This window comes from Symphalangus syndactylus, chromosome 22 (genome assembly GCF_028878055.3).
Source record: "Symphalangus syndactylus isolate Jambi chromosome 22, NHGRI_mSymSyn1-v2.1_pri, whole genome shotgun sequence".
In the NCBI taxonomy this organism is placed as follows: domain Eukaryota; kingdom Metazoa; phylum Chordata; class Mammalia; order Primates; family Hylobatidae; genus Symphalangus; species Symphalangus syndactylus.
Genome location: NC_072444.2, coordinates 65,781,953 through 65,799,011, shown reverse-complemented (window position 1 = coordinate 65,799,011; position 17,059 = coordinate 65,781,953). Strand labels below are relative to the sequence as shown.

Sequence of the window (17,059 nt, the reverse complement as noted above, 5' to 3'; positions counted from 1 at the left end):
TAGTGACTACTAACTAATCGTAGGTCCTTGTGAGTCAACTTACTTTTCTGGGTCTTTGTTTCATTACTTGTAGATGTACAAGTTAAACCGTATGGTTTTGAGGCTTCTTTTATTCCTAGCATACTGAATTCACAATAAGGCTGCTGCCTAATTTTATTATGACTTTGCCCCAATGTACTGTTTCAGTTTTGTAAGAGTACCTGTGTACCCAGGAGGGTTATGACTGTGTGTGTTTTCTTAGATATTTATGGAAAGATATTGTTAGATAAATTATTATTAAGAACTTGGCCTCCTTTACCACATTTACCTAGAGTTCTATTATTAAGAACTTGGCCTCCTTTACCACATTTTACCTACACGTGCATTTGTCTAGCCTTTTTCTCTGTGTATTTATGTGGATCTGAAACAGGTATAGTTTTGGTTGATTTAGGCTGGTTGTCTCCAGGAGTATGGTCACATGAGATAACACATTTGTTCTATGCCATGGTAATTGTAAATACAATAAAGATTTACATTCTCTAACTTTTAAGCTCAACTTGGAATTTAGTGATCAGTATTTTTCACTAAATATGATTTCTAAGCATGTATGTGATACCTTGTCTTTTTTAAAGTTCAGTGAACATTATCAGTTGATGGAACTTTTTGAATGTTTAAGTGACCAAGTGTAAAAACATGATACCTACTAGAAAATATAGCTAATAAGTCAACTTCTATGAAATTAAATTGTCCAAGTGACTACTAATAGAGTAGGCTTTTCATACAATATGAAAGAGATTGAATAATTTACTGTTGATGAAATCGGTACCAAAACTGTTTTACTTTTATAAATTATAAACTTCACAGTTCCAAAATGAATATTCAAGAATAGGTGTGATATATTGTGTTCCAAAAATGGAAGCAATTTTAGCTTTGTTTTCTCTTGATAGGCAGAGTTAGGTAGTAAAATGGTGTTAATGGAAATGACTTTCTCCCCATTCACAGTGAAGACTCTAATATTATCCAAAAAAATTAGTGGAATATTGTACAATGATCTATATGCCCCTTGCATATCTCTAGGGCTTCTTAAATTGAAAGCTATTTTGTCCTCTGAAATATATATTTTTCAGTGTTTTATCGGAAAAGGATGAATGTGAAGAATGACCTTCTTCTTCCCAGCCCATTCAGCAAAATCGTTTTCAGATCACAGGCATGGTCATAGTGTACTAGTTAGGATTCTCTAGGGAAACAGAACAAACAGAATGTATATATAGAGAGAGAGAAAAAAAGAGATTTATTAAGGAATTAGTGAAAGTCCAAAATTTGGGAACTGGAAAGTCCAAAATTTGCAGAGTACATCAGCAGGCTGGAGACCCAAAAAGAGCTATGTTGCTGCTTGAGTTCAAAGACAGCCTGGAGGAAGAATTTCATCCTTCTCAGGGGATCCCAATCTATTCTTAAGGCCTTCAACTGATTGGATGAGGCGAACTCACGTTATAGAGGGTAACCTGCTTATTACTCAAATTCTACTGATGTTCATATAATCTAAAACATAACTTTACAGCAACATCCAGACAGATGACCAATTATTTGTGTACCATGGGCTAGCCAAATTGACTCATACAATTAACCATCACACATAGTTAGCTACACAATAAGCTTTAGATGTGGTTGTGTAAATCAATGCAGAATTCCCATAAGAACAATAGCTTGGAATCCAGAAATTATTATTTGTGTTCATATCCACTCATCAATTTGTTTCCGCTATCTGCATTTATTGCTTTAGGTGTGGTTGTGTAAATCAGTGCAGAATTCCTATAAGAGTAATAGCTTGGAATGCAAAAATTATTATTTGTGCTCATATCCACTCACCAATTTGTTTGCTCTATCTATCTGCATGTATTAGTGACTACCAGATGATGACTTTTCAGGACCTTTTATTGTGAGACATTTCTCCATGGATCTCTCACATTTCTGCATGTCTTAAAGTAAGACACTCACTGTTTTTTTTTTCAGAAGTATCTTTTCAAGAATGCTTGTATAGCAAAGAGTATTGAGAGAAAAAGACACAGTCACCTGCCAGTGAAAACAGCAGGCCTTCTTACTGCCCATTATAATAGGCTTGGATTTTCTAAACTCAGAATTCTTCTCCTGTAATGCCACCCACAGTGTATGAAAGCATCCATATGGACCCCTCCCACTTGCCCCTGCGGACTTCGAAGTAAAGGGAACTGACACCAATCTGCTGATGACCATCCTGCTTGTTGTACCATGAGTAATAAAATCTTTTATATCTGATCCACAAGTCTTGTGTCTTCTACCAGAATTCATGGAACAAAAACAGGCAAACTTGTAAGCTTGAAAGTATGATAAAAATCTCAGTCCTTAACCATTCTTAATCTTTCATTTTATTTGTCATTTTAGATCATTGGTAACTATGATGCATACTACGGCACTATCTTTACTTGACCATGTCTTCATTGTATCAAATATAAAATAACTGAATGTCATTGAGTGATGATCTGTATTCCCTGACCCATTGAGAGTGACAGTTTGCATTGGATAATGGAAGGAAACCACTATGTTTTAATATATTCTGTTTATTCTGGAAAATAAGACCCTTATATGCACTCTACATATCTCTTTGAATACAACATCAAGGTATTTTGTTCTGAGTGAGAATGGCTTGTGTATTCACCCTCCTTGACCTAACAGCTAAGGAGAAATCTGGAATGAAAATGAGGTTGAGAAACATCAGCCTCAGCTGGCCATTAGGGACAAGTGGTATCTTTAGTTTGTGACCAGAGACCCTTGAAACCCCATGAGACAGCTTATTCAGCAAGCAAATTTTGCTGCTACACTATTAATTAAATCAATGTCATTCACTCATGTCAGATACATGTGAGCTTTTTATGGCCTCAGGCCATATTGAAATGTTCAAAGAGAATCTGTATTAATTGAACTACAAGAACAGGAGACAGGAGAGTTGTCCAAGTGCTGACTCTAGGGTGAGGTAAGGCATCGCTGGCCTTAGGCATGTCTACATGCATGATGCAGACTTAATTATTTGAGGCACTTTACCATACTCTGTACTCACGTAGACACTTTCGTTCTAACTCAGAAAAATAATGTTCATGCTAAGGATAGATAACACTGGATAAACTTGTATAAGGTAGAAAAATGTAGAAACTATGATTTTATAATGGCCATTTTTGGGTATAATTTTTAGTTAGTTTCTTATTATATGCATCAAATTCTGTTGTAAAGCATCAAGATCTATGGATCATTTTTGGAGGTCCAGCTTATGTGCCATAACAAAAATAAGGCCACTGCTCACATCCTTTCTTTTAAAAATCGTGAACCTATTTTAAAAATAGGCAATTATATTTTAAGTATATAAAACTTTAGTCTTCTGTTCCATGAATGTGTAATATCTAAAAATCAGACCTGTAATGAAGTTTTCATTTTAGAAATATGTTTTTCTCCCAAAACCACTCTCTTTACAAATGTTTATTTGGTCTAGTCCAAAGTTTTACATTCATTTGAAGAACAGTCCTATTTATTCTTTTTAAATCCACATCATTATTCTTTTAAAATTTACATAAATTTTATTATATATTATTTATCCTCATTTCCTTAGTGGTAGGTGTCTCTTATAGGAAGTAATATTGTTAACAATATTAAGGAGTTTTTCGCTTAAGTAAACCATGCACTTCATTATTAATCCTAAATTTGAATGAGATATGTGAGTGTGTGGGTGTTTAATGCACTATTCATATATTACTCCATTCATACAAGTTATTTTGAAATTACTAGAACAAAGATAACATGTTGTAGAAATTATAATAATTTGAGAAAAATAATATTCTTAAGTTTTCAGAATGCAAGAAAAGGCTGTTTATTTTCTGAGTATGAGTAAATGTGCAATATCTTCACTTAGCATGAAAAATACAGACATAATATTAATCTAAACAAAGTTTACAAGAAATAATTATCTACTGGAATTTTTTTTTCTTAACAAGTAAAAACATGTTAAATCCTTGCCTATTGATGCATGAAAATGGGTATTTTGTGAAAGCTAAGGGAGATTTTGACCAGATTTTTAAAACAGTCAAGCTCTTGTTTGCTATTAGTTATGCAATAATAATAATAAATAGCAAATATGAATTTTATAATGTAGAATACTTGAACTCTATCCCAAAGTATACAAAGAAATCTACTCTACCAAGTTTTTCTTTATCAAGTATCTTCCTTGCATTTTAATATCATGTGTTTCCTCAAGCTAATAATTAGACTCTCTGTAGTCACTGATATTTGTTTGGCCTTTGAATGCCACAACCTTCATATATCCCTGATCTGGTTAAAGGGCTTTTGTTCATAGAGTCATTATTAGTCAGTCTCAGGCAGGACCCTACCAGACCCCTTTGAATAAAATATCAAACGTACATAAGACTGATGTTCTATATGTCTAACTTTTCCATCTAATTTATAAGTTAATTTAAAGCAGGGACCAAATAATGTGGAAGCAGAATGCTTCCCTTATCAATGTATATTTGTCGAGAAAGGAATTAATTGGTTGTTCAAGCTGTGTTCTGCAAGAGAGAAATTCCTCCCTGCCCTATTAAAGATAACCTAAAAAGATTCCCAATTTGCTCATAGATCTTTTTATACATTTTCTTATCTTAAGATTTTTATTCATTATCAGTCTCCCTATAACAGAAAAAAAGAATCAAAGCACAAACAGAAAACAACCTTAAAAAATAATCTAGGCTAATTCCTTTATTACTATCTTAATAGACTAGATACCTAGCTTAAAGAAAGATTATACAGAAATTATAATGATATTATTACAGGAATAATAATCATCATTATATATTAGTATGTGCCAACCATTATTTTAAGAACATCACATATATTTATTTATATACTATTTTTAGTCAAAGTTAGTCACTGGTAAAAATGCAAGAAAATATTATAGAAAAAGCATTTTAAAGGTGAAAAACAAAAGATATAACCCTATCATGTAGTACCCTTAAAGAAAAGGGACAGAAGAGATATAAAATATTTTTTAATCCTGATAAATTAATAAAAACTAACATGAACTGAGAAGTTACTGTATTCCAGGAAATATGCTAAATGTTTACATGCAGTAGCTATTAATAGCTTGCCCTTTGTAATCATCCTATGAGGTAGGTGCTATTATAATCTTCACTTTCCCGATGCGTCACTGAATTTGCCTACCCAAGTGTCAGAAACAAAAGTTTCATCCATACAGCATTGTAACTGCTTCATATGAAAAAAAAAGTCTCAAGTCATATAGTAAAAGGAAAAGTTTCAAAAATAAGATGGGTTATCCAGCATGAAGACTTTTTATACTGGGGCAGATTTCAAATGTAATTCAATTTTTGAAAACCAACTAACAAGATAAAAAATCAGCTATAGGCTATAATAAATAGAGAAGAGTAAATAACTACTCTCGTTCCATTATGCCAGAATAGGAAAGTGCTCAGGAAAATTAAGTGTCAATAAGTAAAGGCAAAATTAAACTTCTTTTTCTAAGCATAGGCACAATTAACCTATGAAAGTTACTCATATTGGATGGTAATGAAGCAGGTAGCTTAGCAAAATTGGGAACATATCTGATTCACTGTAATGGGATTTTCAGTTAGATCAGATCACATTTTGTATCAGTCATTCTGAATCACGACACATGTTGATTAGCAATAAGGGTTACAAGGGACAATTTTACTTTTTTTCTTGAGCCAGAAAGACCATGATTAAACAACATGATAATAGTAAATACCCACTGTGTCTGCATACAGGGAAATGTGATATAGATTTCCTTGTAATGTGTGAATACACAGCTCCCTCTCTAATATATACTACCTATTGCTTTTGTCCAGTAAGTTCCAGTTCTGTAACTCATGCCAAAAAGGAAAAGAGGAAGTCTGTGTAGTCTACCTTGGTTTTGAGAGAAAAGAAGGAGTTCACAGCAATTTTTCATGCAACGGAAGAATGGAATCGTAGTTGTAATGCTGTAGGCTGAAGTGTGGTTTATAAAATGACGAAAAGCAAGGACAGGATGCTACAGAAACTCACCCTAGGAACCGTGTAGTTTTGAGGGTTTCCACACTGTGGGTCATAAAGCTTGGATTTTTATCCAATTGCTACTGCTTCGTGAATGATAATAGACCATAAGTAACTGCCTTCACTCTGAAGTTTTAGTTACCCCCCTTTATAAAAGAAAGGGTTTGAATTAGGTGAACTCCTAGGATTATTATTTGTCTGTTACATTTGAATTATCATTGCCTGTATCTCTTATAATCCTGTAATAAGATTCTTGGTAAGGTAAGTCTAAAATAAAGAGAAGTATTTCGGCGATTCTTGAGATTCACTGTTGATGCAGTTCTGGGATGAAAGCCTATCCTGGGCTTTCGTACTTGTGCTCCTGCTGAAACTGTTCATCCTTGGGCAAGAGGATATTCATATTATTTTGCTTACTCAGATTACATATTACAAGTTTGAACATGCTGACACAGCACTAGTAGATTTTTCTTCAGAACAGTCTATGTTGCTGAATTTGCCACTTATATTCAAGCTTTTTCACTCCTATCACTTATATGTTCCCATTTTTCTGCAGATCACTGAATTACAATAAATTGAGGTTCAATTAAAATCTGAGTTAATGACCGTGATTAATTTGTTAACACTGTGTACAATTGAGAGAGGGCCTATTATTCACATAAAAAGGCATTCAGAATAAAATTGAAAAGTATTCTACAGAATAGTGACTTTGCAAAAATTATACCATAAAGATTTCATGGATCAGAGTTCATTCCTTTTTGAACTAAAGTTTTTATTAGGTAGAATATTAGTAGTGAACACTCATTTTACTATAGTTGTAAAAGCAGTCTCTTTCTTGTTTTTGCTTTTTTTTTTTATAGATCTGGATAATGTAGAGGGCATTGCTGTGGACTGGATTGGAAATAATCTTTACTGGACCAATGATGGCCATAGGAAAACCATTAACGTGGCCAGGCTGGAAAAAGCTTCTCAGAGTCGGAAGACTCTTTTAGAGGGTGAAATGTCTCATCCCAGAGGAATTGTGGTGGATCCAGTTAATGGGTATGCAATATTTGACTAGCTTTATATAAGAAAAATGATAATAGATAAATTTGTTTCCTATGTAGTTAATAATAGTTTTATTTAAATCCATATGTGTAGCTGAATTTCCACACAAATGGTCTTAGTGGGTAAAGTTACACATTTAATGGTTTTTCTGTCCTAGAGAATGTGCTAAATAAATATGTCAGAATACATTGACCTGAAATAGATTACTTCACAAAGATATATTACTTGATTTATTCAAAATTAGCACTATAATTCTGTATTTTAAGCAGCCCGACACCAAGATAACTCAATCAGAGAATCAATCCCTTTTATATTTTAAAGGCTATTGAAATTTAGTGTATTCAAAAAAATAGCAAAAGTTTTATACATTTCCTAGAGGTCAGACATTTTATTAAATGGGTTACTCTGACCCTATTTTGTAACCCTTAACAATAATCCTCTGAAGTAGTTGCCATTCTTATCCCTGTTTTATAAAGTTGAAAATGATAACTGTCTTGCCAAACACTATTCAATTAGTGAAAGACTGGGTCTACATTTACCCCCGGGAAGCCTGTCTCTGTGACTTTACTCTTAGCCACTAAACTTCACTGCTTTTTATTAGTCTAGGGTGATAATCACATAATTTTAGATACCATCATAATTTCCATATAGTGACATCATTTTATAGTATGTATTACTTGTTTTAGAATGAAATATTTTGTCCAATTCTTGGTAATATGTTTTCTTTTGATTTTTAATCAGCACTATTACCTGAATGCAAAACTGTACTTACAGAAATATCAAAGAAGATGGAAATTTTCATAGTATTTTATAATTTAAAAAATGTTATTTTATTGAATATTTTACATGTATAGTTTTTTGGAGTGTTTTTCCTTCCACGGCTTACATATTATTGTTTCAAGACATCAAAAAATAGATTTTCTTTTTTTTTTTTTTTTTTTTTTTTTTTGAGACAGAGTCTCGCTCTGTCGCCCGGGCTGGAGTGCAGTGGCGCAATCTCGGCTCACTGCAAGCTCCGCCTCCCGGGTTCACGCCATTCTCCTGCCTCAGCCTCCGAGTAGCTGGGACTACAGGTGCCCGCCACCGCGCCCGGCTAATTTTTTGTATTTTTTTAGTAGAGACGGGGTTTCACCGTGGTCTCGATCTCCTGACCTCGTGATCCGCCCGCCTCGGCCTCCCAAAGTGCTGGGATTACAAGCATGAGCCACCGCGCCCGGCCAAAAAATAGATTTTCTTTACACTTTACTGCACACATACAAAAAATATGTATTGTATAGGAGGCATGTGAATCCCTTATAAACTGAGATTACCAAATTGCAGTTCCTAGAATTGTTTGTGTTAAGAGTAGCTCCAAATACAACCAGGGTGCTTCTTCCTAGGCAGTGAGTGAACTCATTGTAAGTGTTTTCATAGGGCATAATTATAAAGTAATTTTGGTGATTTTATGTTTGGATTATATAATCATCTGGTAAACCAGCCTTAGTTTTTGAAGAGAGTGTTTATTCCACACTGTCCAAATCTATCTGAAGAAAGAAATTTCAAATCTCTCTTACAACAGCATCTTCTTTCTCACTATTCTGTTAGAGAAAATGTTTTCTGATAGAGCTAAAGAGTCTTTGTTGTGCCCAAGAAATGACATAAATGTGGAAGTCATAGAAACATATGATTTAGAAGAAAATTCAGAGCCCACTAGTCCCATCTCTCTCATCAAACTTAGAAATCCAATTCAACATCTCCCAAGTTTGTAGGCATCCAGATGATGTTAGAAACCTATAGCATCTACATAGTTCAAGCTATTTGAAGGCAATTCTGATTAACAGAATATTTTTTTCATTGAGACGATATCTGCATCCCTGTAATGTCTTCCTACCAACTGTCCCTATATACAGGGAATAAGTGCAATAAAGATTATTTAAAACTAGACAGTGTTGCTGAGAAACAGAGGAAAGAGCTTATTTTGACTCATCTCCAGAAAGGCTGGGGATAGACTTCATCAGATAATTATGTTCGAACAGGCCTTGAAATAAAAGGTAGAATTTTTCTTGCTATATTAGTAGAAGGCCAGATTAACCTATGTTTTATGTGAAGAATACATAGAGTCCCACCTAGAAAAAATATTTGTATTAGTTCCTGCTTATTTTATAGGTTATATTTCTATTTTGTGTGTTTAAGAATTCTCATCATTTGGTATTGGTATTGATTGTAAAGCTTTCATAATATTCTTTTTTTTTTTTTTTGAGACAGGATCTTACTCTGTTACCCAGGCTGGAGTGCAGTGGTTTGATCTTGGCTCACGACAGCCTCGACAGCCTGGGCTCAAGTGATCGATTCTCCCACCTCAGCTTTGAGACTAGCTGGAATTACAGGCACAGGCCACCATGCCTGGCTACTTTTTGTATTTTTTTTGTAGAGATGGGGTTTTGCCATGTTGCTCAGGCTGGTCTCAAACTCCTGGGCTCAAGAAATTCGCTTGCCTCAGCCTCCCAAAGTGCTGGGATTACAGGCATGAGCCATGGTGCCTGGCCCACAATATACATTTAAGCATATATATATATTATGTGTATGTATATATATATGTGTGTATATATATATATATTATGTGTATATGTGTGTGTACATATACATATATATATGTGTGTGTGTGTACATATACATATATATGTGTGTGTGTGTGTACATACACACACACATATATATATAAAACCTCTCTCAGATTGGCATTACTTAGAAAAATAACTTTCTTATATTTTGTTTAAATAAAAATAATTTTAGGTGATGGATCAGTTGGCGAACAATTCCTTTTTTCAAATAGTAAAATATGCAGTATATTTAGAATGTCCAGATTTATCTCTTTCGTGTGTGTGTTCGTGTGTGTGTGTATGTGTTTTTATGTATACACAGGCACATGTATGTGTGATTTGAGTCACAGAAAAAAAAATATGTTGCCATGATCAAAAGGAGAAGCTATAGGGTAAGATAACTGCAATATTAATAAGTTATAAATGAACAAAAATAAAACTCTATTGATTAACTGTATATAAGAAAATTTCAGGAAAATATTAATAGAGATGAAAAGATGGCATATTTCACTTTTGTATAGTTCATTTATATAGCTGATGTCAAGTAGTTATACCTAACATAGAATTAGAGCAAATAGAATGACTATCCTTTTTGCTACTAAGTTGTCCCAATAAAAAAATCACTTTAAGGAATTACAAGATAGAAATATTTCCATGTTTATTTCTAGGATTAATACAATTCAACAGTCTCAATATACCTCCTTGGGTCTAAAAAGGCATATCAACATAATTGGAAACCGTTAAGAGAATTTAAAAAGAGCTTAATTGGTATGAAATAATGGGTAGTGTGTTCATCCTCAGTTTTCCCAAGTCTGCCAGTTTAGATCACAGTAGGATTTTTCGTCATGGTGACAGACTTTTTCCAAATGCACTTAGAAATTCTTAGCATCTACAAAATGGGGGAGGCAGGGGATCTAATAAGAGTATTTCAAGGGTCAGCAGCTTAGAAAAGATTTGAGACTTTATAAAGTTGTATATGAGATGACTGGATTAAACCTACATTTTAATTAATAAACTCAGGAACTTTCACATGACCCTAAAACAACCCATGTGGTGGGTTTTAACCTCGTTCATGAGGGAATTGGAACATTAGTTCAAGGCCCCCTCTCCTACTGTTAGAGCTTTACAAAAGATTTGTTTTTAAAGGCACATGCTTTTGTTTGAGACAGAACTTAAAGCTCAAAATCTCAAGGTCAGTCAACTTGCTATTACTAAACTTATGTGCAGCTAAATCATCTTCTGTAGATTTTGGGGTAATAATAAGCAGCAATAAAACATAGATGATTTGCACCAGGAAGACAAATTAGACCTAGCCAAACAAACTCAGTATGACTGTGCCCTTTAGAACAAAGTCAGTCCAATTACCTGTCTTAAAGAATAATAATTCATCTGAGATTAAATAAAGTCTAGAGTAGATCATTAACTGTGCCATGGGTTCTCATGGCTTTCAATCTGCTTTTTAATCACATAATTGATTATATACTTTTTGAAGTGGACAACATTTAAAATAGTAATGACCCAGAAAATAATTTCCTATACTTGGCATCAACACCCCCCAAAAATAGATATTTGGCACTTACTGTCAGGTTCATTAATGCGTGAAGCCAGTAAGTGCGATAGTGGTGGTAATTGGCTTTTCTGTAATAAGTGCAAATGCACAGTTCTACCAAACAAATCTTTGCTTTCTTTAAAACTTCACAGCTGCCCCCTCTTTGACAGATAAGCACTCAGATAGGAGGACAAATCAGAATGAAACTAGAATTTATAGAACTCCCAAATCTGAGGAAGTGTCTATACTGTGGCTGGTTGTAATAACATGTATGCATTTTTGTTGTTTTTTAATGTCTTAGTTGGATGTATTGGACAGACTGGGAGGAAGATGAAATAGATGACAGCATGGGAAGGATTGAGAAGGCCTGGATGGATGGATTCAATCGGCAGATTTTTGTGACTTCAAAGATGCTGTGGCCAAACGGTTTAACTCTGGACTTTCACACCAACACATTATACTGGTGTGATGCCTATTACGATCATATTGAAAAAGTGTTTTTGAATGGAACTCACAGGAAGGTAAAAGATAAACACTGCTGTTTTTAACCCACAGGCTTCTTTTTTTCACAGAGCCTTGTTGTGTTGTGTTAAAAATACTTTCAAGTTTATTTTTACTCCTCTGAGGTGGCTGCCAATAGTCTCCATGGGGTGGCTGAAGGAGGCTGAGCATTAAGTAGTGCAGCTGGCACTTGCCTCTGGGAGACCAGGCCCAGCTCACTGTGGTATGCCAGGATTTGTGGGATTTTTAAAAGCAGCTCTCAGGATATCAGAGCCGTTTTAAAATGCAGTTTTTCTACATTATTGATGAGTTTTCTATAACCAAGCAACTCTACTCTATTAAAATATGTTCAATATTTTGAGCTGAAGTTAAACATTATGTATGATGAGGAAGTAGTTACATTGTATTTAGTTAGGTAACTTGGTGACATTGAAACTTAAACACATAGTAGGAATGAGCTGAACTTCAAGCTTATTGGTATGAAGAGGTATCTGTTTCCTCTTGCTTTTTCTGCTAGAGTAACTGCAAAATGATTTTGAAATTCTTAGGTAAAATTGAGGATGATGCAGTTGTCTGTGAGACGGAGGCATAGTTGACAAAACAAAACCTCTCTATTTCATGTTTTAATTACCTAATTACACATAACACCAATAACTGACTTTAACTGTGAGTTAAATAATAGAAAAAGGGAATGTTAGAAATGACCAAAATGCTTCCTTTAAGTTACATTTCTTTTCTTTTTGGAAAGAAAAACTGCACATTTGCCTAAGCCTACTCATTATGGATTCTGTTTTAGAAAGAAGTACTACACTCATCAGTTAAGACTGTTCTGTTGTTGATTGACTCTAACAATACTGTAAATATTTTCTCCAAATAAGTACAATTGGTTGGCCTTTAACCTAATGTCACATACTTAACAGGTGCTAGATAAACTTTTATGCTTCTTTAGAAGATGTTGGTATATAAACAATAAACATAATACTTTCATGGCCAGCATATTTTAGCCTACATAAAGGTGAGAAAAAAATGAAGAAACCATGTCAATTATTCAATATATGATAATTTGGTAAGAAGAATCTAGTTAAAAGGAGCAAAATTTAAATTTATGACCCTAAATTATTTAGATAATTTTCTCAATTCTCTAATATTAAATGAAGTGAATACAAAATCTTTTTCATCCTGTATTCAATATGTTTTTATTTATGGTGAAAGGTGAAAAAGTATTATCATTATTGAGGTATAATTTATTCCCCTTCTACAATCCTACATGTGAAACTGGAATTAAACTTTCATCACATGATTCCTCCATTTAAGGAACAACAAAACAATATAACTAGAATGTAAATGAATATATTAACATAATCAGAATTTAATTTGCCAGTGAGTTTTTATCTGTTTACTAATAATAAATGTGTCTGTGTTTAAATTAAAATCTTTACCATCTTTTCTGCCAGATCCAAGATTTCTTCAGTTTGCATTGGCCCAATTAAAGTAGGAGGATCCTTTTGATTCCCAATGCTGTTTGAACATGTTCTATTTGTTGGTTATTGGATGAGCAATGTTGTAATACACATGATTATTCAGCTTGCTTGATTTCTATCCCAGGATATGGTACTGAAATATCATAAGCAAAAGAAACAGGAATGAGAGTAGGGAAAAGTCATTTTAGTATTTGCATTGTTAACCATATTTTTCGTGCCATAGATGAAATAATTTACATCAATAAAATAGATGGTTTAATAATAAATAATAAGTTGTTTAGATAAAATAGATGGTTTCCTTCAAATAGCATGCCCTAAAACAAACAAAAAATATGCTCACATTGTGAAATCCATTTTTTAAATCTATCAGAGAAAATGAGTTAAGATATTATATTATTATGTTATACTTATTGAATATCACTTTCTCTAAATATCTAGTTATGTTTCTAAAGGTCAGTTCTGATTTTTCACAATGTGTTTATGTTTTACAGATTGTTTACAGTGGGAGAGAGTTGAACCACCCCTTTGGACTGTCGCATCATGGAAATTATGTGTTCTGGACTGATTATATGAATGGTTCCATTTTTCAACTAGATTTGATAACGAGTGAGGTGACGTTGCTGAGGCATGAAAGACCACCCCTATTTGGGCTTCAGATTTATGATCCACGAAAGCAACAAGGTATTAAAAAACAAATAAAAATGCTTCTGAGATTCACATATAATAATACTTCACAGAAGTTATAAAAGATTTATCTTGACAGTGTTGCTAAAGTTTTATGATAAAAGATGTCAAATTCGCTCCAAAGTCAATCAAATCAGACTTTGTTATCATAGAAATTTACTTTTTGTTGTTCTAAATATCCTGAGTGATTATCCCTGGGAATTCCATATGAGTGAAGTTTAAGGTTTTCTCCAAGTATGTCCTTCTCTTCATGGGATTTTCATTGAAGAAGGCTATTAGTTATTTAAAATAAAACAATTCTTTTAATGTTTTCAAAGAGTAAGTATTGTTAAATGTGAGAACTTCCTTAGTTTGAAAAAAAAACTGTTGAAAGTTGAAGATGAGGTATACAAGAAAAATGTTATTTTTAAAAGTATCTTAGTATGTTTATCTGATTAGTTTCAATGTATATTAAGGAACATGTAATTATTTTAGATGACACAAAAGTAAAACCATCTATCACAATATTCATGTCTTCTTAAAATCAGATAATATTATTTTATATTTTATTTGTGTGAGTTATTAATACTTATTAGGACATCTACACATAGCATTACTCAGAATTTAGGTATTGAACAAAGAAAACTGTTTAGTAAATTATGTGGTAGGTTTTTTATGAGTCTAGTCATCGTTCCTTTTTTAATAGATATATCCTTGTAAAAATTTAATGAGTATGTAGTTCAATACATTTAAGATGAATAAATTATATTATGAATTTCCTAACACACATGCTATCGATTGGAAATTATCTGGCAACAGAGTTTTTGAAGATATTTCAGCTAAAACAGCTATCCTAAAGCAAACTATCTCATTCAAAAGCTTAACTTTTTTCCCACTATATTAAAATTGCTTCAATGGAATACAAATTCAATTTTATAAAATAATGGAAATGTGTACATGAGAAATATCAATAGCTGATAAAAGATAAAATTATCTTTTAAAAGAATAAAACAAATTATTCGGATGGCACAAGCCATAGCTATGGACAAGAAATGAAGAATAGAGATAATTGCCTGGATAGATTAAAAGGTAATATTTTGCTATATTCATATAAACCCTGCACCCCCACCACACTACCATAGTTTGCCTATACTGAACAAGAGCCCAGGCTACGAATAGAAACAATCCTTTTCATATTCTGAAGGATCTGCTTTTCAGGATTGTAGTTCCCTCTAACTTCACAATCCGATCAACATATGATCACATTTTCCATTTCCCTTCTCTTTAGAATTGTTCCTCTTGAATGTCATTGCTGAATTTCCATCGCCAAAGTCCATTACATTTTTAACATCTTCAGAGTTTTTAAGCTTCCACTTGCTTTAGTGAGTTGTTTAACTAAATGCAACACATGTAGTGAAAAATGCCCTGGGCTTAGATCTGTCTCCTAACATCTCCTTTTAAAACTTGGGACTCATCATCAAAGATTTAAAAAAATAAGAAATACTTTCTTCATAACATTTCTCTGATGGTTAAATAGCTATTTGTTATTTAAAAGCAGAACTTACATAGCACTGTGCCTGACAAACAAATTATGATAGGTAACTTGCCCCTACAATTTCTCTAATAGGAGGTATTTGTTTTTAAGGTTACCCTACATATAGGCATTTTAAATAAATACTCAATGGAATAATGTATCATAATAATATACAATGAGGTACATAACTCTGATAGGGAATATTTTTGGTGTTCTGAAAGGTGCCATTGATGTATAATAGTGCAATGTTATTCCTTAGATGGACAATGATCTTTTAAAAGTGCTTTTCCCCATTTTAATTGAAGGGACATTAAAATAAAAAATGAGCTCTGATTACTAAATTCTTTTTCAATTTTTATTGTAGAAACCATAATGTTTTGTTTTACTGAGTGAATGTATTGAGAATAATTTATTGATAATTTTTATTAACTTAGGTGAATTAATCAATTGATTTGAGTTTTCTACCACTTCTTCATATAGCTAAGGATTACCTAGTACTTAAATATATGTTTGATCAAGCAAAATAATATAGAAATTAAATTCCTGGTTAATACCATTTTTTCTCAGTCAAGAGACATTGATAGATAATCTAATTGAGTTCTAAATTTTTAGTTATCTTTTACTACATTGATCAAAGTAGCTGAATTATAAAGCAAAATGCATTCCGATGTTCAGATGTGAGCACTTTGTCTTAATTATTATAATTTTCTCTCAGTGGTGTTACTCTTTGCATTTTTAGAACATCAGACTTAATAAATATTTGAAAATAGATGATCTGTGTCCCATAAATGTTGGTTTCATATTGTCCTGTTAGACTGTTTTTTTTTTTTTTTTCCTATGGATAAAATTTAGCAATTGAAGGCCGGGCGCGGTGGCTCACGCTTGTAATCCCAGCACTTTGGGAGGCCGAGGCGGGAGGATCACGAGGTCAGGAGATCGAGACCACGGTGAAACCCCGTCTCTACTAAAAATACAAAAAAATTAGCCGGGCGTGGTGGCGGGCGCCTGTAGTCCCAGCTACTCAGAGAGGCTGAGGCAGGAGAATGGCGTGAACCCGGGAGGCGGAGCTTGCAGTGAGCCGAGACTGCGCCACTGCACTCCAGCCTGGGCGACAGAGCGAGACTCCGTCTCAAAAAAAAAAAAAAAAAATTTAGCAATTGAATAGAAAACCAAATCTGTAAGTAGTACATATCTCCTTTGCCTAATGGAATAAAAGAAACTAATCTTATATAACCTTATAGTCTCTCTTTCTCTCTCTGAGAATACCAATTATATGACTTTATTTATATATATATAGTATATATAAACTATATTTATTTATAGTTTTTACACATATGTACAGATAGTATTAATACACACACACACACACACACACACACACACACCATCTGACAAGACCACCATGAAAAATATTCAGGAATGCTAATAATGTAATTTCTAAATATTTTAGACTCAGTGTCAGAAAATTAGTCAACTAATCAGATCTCCTCTTACTCCTCATATTAGAAAAGACTTGTCAATAGCCAGGCACAGTGGCTAATGCCTGTAATCCCAGCACTTTGGCAGGCTGAGGTGGGTGGATTACCTGAGGTCAGGAGTTCAAGACCAGCCTGGCCAGTGTGGTGAAATCCCGTCACTACTAAAA

General features: G+C 33.4%; 1 protein-coding gene across 2 annotated transcripts in view; it reads left to right on the top strand.

Moving 5' to 3' along the window:
- Positions 1-17,059, top strand: part of LRP1B (LDL receptor related protein 1B) — a 1,943,477-nt gene that overhangs the window by 1,125,978 nt on the left and 800,440 nt on the right. For both annotated transcript variants that reach the window (XM_055261032.2, XM_063631317.1), the window contains exons 12-14: positions 6,921-7,101; positions 11,537-11,756; positions 13,709-13,898. In XM_055261032.2, the coding sequence (XP_055117007.1) occupies positions 6,921-7,101; positions 11,537-11,756; positions 13,709-13,898 (591 nt within the window). The remainder of the gene's footprint in view (positions 1-6,920; positions 7,102-11,536; positions 11,757-13,708; positions 13,899-17,059) is intronic.